Raw genomic sequence first — 6,206 nt, 5'->3', positions numbered from 1 at the left:
AATAGACGCTTCGAAGAGACCCTGTTGGATCTTTGAGGTAATCTCGATTCTTTAGGGTTCCCAGTAAAGCAAGATAAAGCAAAGGTGGAAAGCATTTTTGTGTTAACCTGCAGGCCACTCGCAAGGAAAGAACCTTCCTTTCATCCAACTGTAAGCGAAGTTGTCATCGGAGCAACTACCTTACAAAAGGAAGACATCGTGTGTTCGTTTTCTGCCCAAACCAAATAGCCAGAATCAGTTCCCTCGTCCCTCAGCATGGCTGAATCGCTCCTTTTCAGCGTTGCGGAGAGTGTGCTAGGGAAGATAGCATCGCCAGCGCTCCAAGAAGCCGTCGCAATTTACAACGTTGAAGATCAGATCCACGAGCTTAGAGAGACCTTGACTGCCATTAAGGCTGTTCTGTTAGATGCGGAGGAGCAGAAGGCGAAGAACCACCTCCTGCAAGTGTGGTTAGATCGGCTTCAAGAGGTGTTTTATGATGCGGAGGATGTGCTCGATGAACTCGAGTGCGAAGCCTTAAGGAAGCAGGTGATAAGTCGCTATGGGGGCGTCAAAGGGAAGGTACGCCGCTTCTTTTCCCCCTCTAATCCACTAGTACTCCGTGCAAAACTCAGTCATAAAGTCAAGGAGATTAGGGAGAGATTATCCAGAATTTCCACTGAGAAGGTTCAATTCGGTCTTAATGTGCGAAGTGCTGACAATGGCGGGGTACATACGCACTCCCGAGAGACGACTTACTCGTATGTAAACAAGTCAGATGTCGTCGGAAGAGATACTGATAAAGAAAAGATAATTGAGATGTTGATGAAGCCGGTAGATGACGAAAACCTCTCGGTGATTCCCATTGTGGGAATAGGAGGTCTGGGCAAGACGACCCTAGCTAAATTAGTTTACAATGACGATCGTGTGAAAGAGCAATTTGAGTTGCGGCGATGGGTACATGTGCCCAAGGACTTCAATTTGAATACAATTATTGAAGGAATTATTCAAGATGCAACTGGCCAGAGTTTAAATAACCTTGATACTCAGCAGTTGCAAACACGTTTGCAAGACACCATCAAAGACAAGAAATATTTACTTGTCTTGGATGATGTATGGAGCAATGACAGCCGTAGATGGAAAGAATTGAGAGATTTGCTAAGCGTAGGAGCCAATGGAAGTAAGATAATTGTGACAACATGCAATTCAGAAGTAGCTTCTATCATGGGTACCCATCCGGCGCATAATCTAAAAGGTCTTTCTCATAGGGACTCTATGGCCTTATTTAAAAGATGGGCATTTAGCGAAGACGAAAATCATCCTCGTCCAGAACTCCTTGAGATTGGAAATGACATTGTTAAAAAATCACAAGGAGTGCCTCTCCTTGTGATAATTTTGGGGAGTCTGCTTCGCACAAAAGACGAAGAAAGGTATTGGGCATATGTAAGAGACAGCGAAACATGGGAGTTAGCGGAAATAGAAGGGAACTTTCTGCCGGTACTTAAGCTTAGCTATGATGATTTACCAACCCACTTAAAACAATGTTTTCCCATCTTATCACTTTTCCCCAGAGGACAAGAAATCTGGGCCCACCATTTGGCTAGGCATTGGATTGCTTTAGGACTCATTAGGCCGACAAGGGAAAAACTAGCATTGGAAGACGTCGCCATTGAGTACGTCAAAGACCTGTGGAAGAGAGGTTTGATCCAAGAAGTTCGGGAGCAAGAATTGACGTTGGTATTTAAAGTGCACGATCTAGTCCATTCTCTTGCAACAAGTGTGGCACAAAACTATTGCGCTACTGTTGATTTAGATACTGCAGAGATTTCAGAAAGAGTTCGGTGCGTTGCGATCGCTACTGCTTCGTTGGAGGAAATTTCAAACTACGATGGAGTCCCACCTTTTCTGAGAAAGAAGACGTCAAAGAGGCTGCGTGCAATTATGTTTCATTACCAGGTTGATGAGGGAATTAAAACTAGAAAATTTGCCAGAATGTGCATCTCCAACTGTCACCACTTACGGTTTCTCGATTTGTCGGATAGTAGCTTTGAGGAGCTGCCAAGTTCCATATGCAACTTGAAGCAATTGAGATCGTTACTTCTCATCAACAACAAGCAGTTGAAGAAGCTTCCACATACCATTTGTGAGTTGCAGAGTTTGCTACAGTTGGACGTTGGTGGTTGCTCGGAGCTAGGCGAGTTACCCAAAAATATGAATAGGCTCGTCGGTCTTAGATATCTGTATTTAACAACAAACCAAAAGAGTCTGCAAGAAAGTGGAATACAATATCTGGAAAGCATTCATTTTTTGGGATTCGAGGCATGCGAAAATCTCCAAATGTTATTTGAAGGTACTTGCCGATTGACTCGCCTTCGGGAGTTGGAAATTATAAATTGTGGGAGCCTATTGTCAGTGCCTTTTGGGGAATTAATCTCCCTAGAGGTCTTGCGTATTCAGAAATCCCCACTCATGTCGATCTCGGAGAAGAAGGGCGGCTTTCCTTCCCGTCTTCGTGTACTGTCAATAGTAAATTGCGAACAAGTGGGGGAGCTGCTCCATAGTCTCGATGAATCTGCTCGCACTTTGGAATCGTTTTGCGTCTACGATTGCCCGAGCTTCACGGCTATACCCGAGTGGCTGCCCAACCATACACGTCCCAGGGAAATCCTCCTGATCCGATGTCCCAACTTATGGTCCATGCCGCAAGGAATCCGGTCCCTCCCTGTCCTGAAAGAGTTACGCATAGAACATTGCGGTGAACTGAGCAGGAGATGCAAGCCACAAACTGGCGAGGATTGGCACAAAATCGCTCACATTCCTCGAATCGAAGTTGATTTGATTGATATACAATGGACGGAGGTTTAGGTACGCATCTATCGCCCTCTCCCTTCATTTCTTCTTCGTTGTTAGGTATAATATAGGCGTCTATTGAGATTCCCATCTTATGCTTTTGTTTTCCTGACTTCCTCATTGACAATGCAGTATGCACATAATATTGACACCTTAAACTCTATGTCTCAGAAAGAATTTAGACAAATCCCACTTTCTCTGTACCATCTGCCATATCGAAAATAAGACTTGATTCCCTAACGGGAAAGTACTTACATGTGTAACATACTATTATGGCATATGTTGTGGTCTCATGTGAATTTGTTCTTCTTAGATGTTCTATTTACTAAGATATTTGCCATTAGTTAGCAAAGTTAACTTCTATATGGATGTAAAAAATTTTTCATCAAAAATCTGATGCGTGGAAATTTTGGTTTTTTTTTTTTAAGTGCAGATGAACTCCCCGTGATCTATTTGCCACGCCGCATGGACCTTCACGAAGATTTGGAGGCGCGACTCAGCTAATCATTCATCAATCTCTTCTATTTTCGGAGACGAAAACAATGGCCGTTGATATTGTTTAACTTTTACTTTCTCTCTTTCTATATTACTCGCTTATGTTTGTATTGCAAATTTCTCTATGGTGAAAATTGCGGGATTCGTATTGTATGAGATCAACTGAAGCATTATTTATGATTGAATTTCCTTTATGACAATATCTTTCATTCACGGACCGTGAATGAAATCACGCTGTGTCATTGAATCCGTTTTTAGTAAATTAGCATAAATGATTCTTATTTTTTATCAATTGTTCCATTTAAAGAGTTCAATAGGAATAATGCATTTAAAAATCGATTTTTTTTTTCGACGTCAATTTGTTTTACCTCACTTCTACGTAGGATGATTATGTTCTTCTTTCCTTCTTGATGCTATGAGCGGACTTATGAATATAAATGCACAAAGGCTAATTACATGAACAAAAAAAAAAAAGAAATTGTATCTGCTCAAAGTCTTTGTCAATTTTACACTCTCAGGCACTATTAGTTGAACTCATAATTGTGGATGCTATTGTTCCTCGTAATTGCCTAGATGGGACATCCTTAAGATGAAGATGAGGCCGAGAGGGCTCGGTCCATAGATTTAGCCGAATCGGTGTCCTGGTTTTTAGCTTCAAAACCAAAAAGACAAAAAGATATGCAAAAGGACACATGCAGTGACAATATTTATTTACGGTGATTACTTTTGTGCCAATATATTTTTTTTTTACCACTTAACTGCTAATTTTTTTGAAAAACGATTATTTGAATACCAACTCCGGTGAGTGCCGCAGAAATCTTACGTGGCATCTACATGGCTTGTCGGATTCAAGTCGGCAATAAAAAAAGCCAAAAGTTAATAAAAAATTCCATGTAATATTAAAAAAAATTAAAAATAAGCTAAAAACTAAAAAAATAAGCTTAAAAATAATTTAAAAAAGGTAAAGAAAAGAAAAGAAAACGGGGGCGCTGGCTTGCACAGCCCTCACCGTTGCCGGCGAGGGTAGGGGATCGCCGAGCCCAGGCTAGTGGCCAACGACCCCCGCCAATGGCTGGCGAAGCCTCGACCTCGTAGATCTGGCGTGGTCTAGCCTCGCCGTGGCTGTTCGAGGCCGGCCTGGCCCTCTTCTCCCAAGCATCGACGCCCCGATCTCGGAACAACGACCATCATCAGCAGTGACCACGCCTTTTTCCGACTCGACAATTATCGCATTGTTCAGAATTCTCCCATCGTGCTTGCTCCCAGCACCAAGAGCCCACGCACTTGTGTCCCCTGATACTACAAGCCCAAGAACTGAAATTGCCAAAAGATGAACACCCAAATTAGAACAATCACGCCTCGCGTCCTTGCTCTCCCCAAAGTCAAGCATTACTCTGATAAGATTTAGCTTAAAAAGGGTTAATTTTGCAGACCCAGAAAGCTTGGATCTCACCGATAGAATCATTCTTTAAGAAACAGAGCATGAGAAAGAAGAACGAAAACCCAGATTTCCTGATGCCAACCCCAAGGGGTGATTTCTTGCCCAGCTATGGCCAGGCCTCGCTGGCCTTGAACAGCCGTGGCGAGACTCGACAACCCTAGATTTGCAAGGTCGAGGCCTCGCCAGCCATTGGCGGGGTTTGCCAGCCACTGGCCGAGGCTCGGCGACCCCCGCTGGCCCATCCTCCACCCTCACCCGCCATTGCCGGCGATGGTGGGACTGCAGGGACGAGAGCTATGCAAGCACTCGCCGCTGCAATTGTTGATTTCTTTTTTCTTTTTACTTTTTTCTTATTTTTTAAGATTATTTTTTAGATTTAATTTAACTTCTCTCAAAAAAGTTGCCAGATGGACTTATCTTTTAAAAAAATTGCCATGTGTACTGCCCTTTTTAAAAAAAAATCCACGTAATATTGAAAAATTAATTTAAAAAAAAAAAGCCACATGGACTGTTTGGTCGGAATTGACACTTAATCCTTTTTTTCTCCGATTTGGCACTTAAGTGAGCCAACAAAAAATATTAACATCAAAGTGAGCACCATACATAAATATTGTCAATCCATATGTCCTTTTGCCCAAAAAGATAACCATTAACCAATGGGTCACGTGGCACCACATTAAAACGTTAATGTTCAGTTCATTGCCTATAAAGCAAAAATGATTGTTTTAGCATAGCCATTACGATCGCCTGCCAAAGGTGAGACCACGTCGGCATTCATGGTCTGTCATTCATGAAGTTCTCTTGAGACATCCTACTGTTATTTCAATGGCAAGGAAAAGATGATGGCCAAATAGATCATTTTCGTCGTCGTGGAGAGTGGTCTAAGACAACCCCCGCGCGGCATACCCTCCAATAATAAGAACGGAACGTTCGGGCAAAACCGTGCTTGTTAAGCAGGAAAATCGTCCAAAAAGTTTATTCGGATGGACTCAATTAGCGAAATGTGAAAAGATTCGAGACTTAAATTAGCAAAATTGAAAGATTTAAAACTGAATTGATAAAAACGCAATAAGGTTAGAACATTTTGAATAATTTTCCATTGTTAAGTTGTGCACAACGAGAAAAAGGTCCAAGAACAATTCGATGTCAGATTATGGGCACGCGTTTAGGATGATTTTAATCTAATGAAAGCTCTTGAAAAAGTGTTGGGAGATTCTATCGATCAAGGCTTGATCAGAATTCCAGCCTACATCGATCAATTATGGACCCAATTGCGATACGATTAGAAATTTTTCGTTGTGCTTGACGATCTAGGAACGACGGTCGTGGTCGTAGCACGTGGAATGGGGTAAGAGATTGGTTCACGGGGCAGAAGGAAGTTGCTAAAAGTGACCAATCAACAATGAGATGAAAGATTCGTTTCCTCTTCTGCCCCAGCCCG

The 6,206-nt window shown here is 42.3% G+C and overlaps 1 protein-coding gene across 1 annotated transcript; it reads left to right on the top strand.

The window, feature by feature from the left end:
* Window positions 1-255: 255 nt before the first annotated feature.
* LOC125315974 (putative disease resistance protein RGA1) lies at window positions 256-3,516 on the top strand. The gene is made up of 2 exons (XM_048282602.1): window positions 256-2,844; window positions 3,263-3,516. Exon 1 carries the CDS (start codon window positions 256-258, stop codon window positions 2,842-2,844), a length of 2,589 nt encoding a protein of 862 aa, XP_048138559.1. The 3' UTR covers window positions 3,263-3,516.
* Window positions 3,517-6,206: the final 2,690 nt, after the last annotated feature.

The sequence above is a fragment of the Rhodamnia argentea genome, chromosome 7, assembly GCF_020921035.1.
Source record: "Rhodamnia argentea isolate NSW1041297 chromosome 7, ASM2092103v1, whole genome shotgun sequence".
Taxonomy (NCBI): Eukaryota; Viridiplantae; Streptophyta; class Magnoliopsida; order Myrtales; family Myrtaceae; genus Rhodamnia; species Rhodamnia argentea.
The sequence above is the reverse complement of the archived record's forward strand: the minus strand, read 5'-3'. Positions and strand labels throughout refer to the sequence as shown.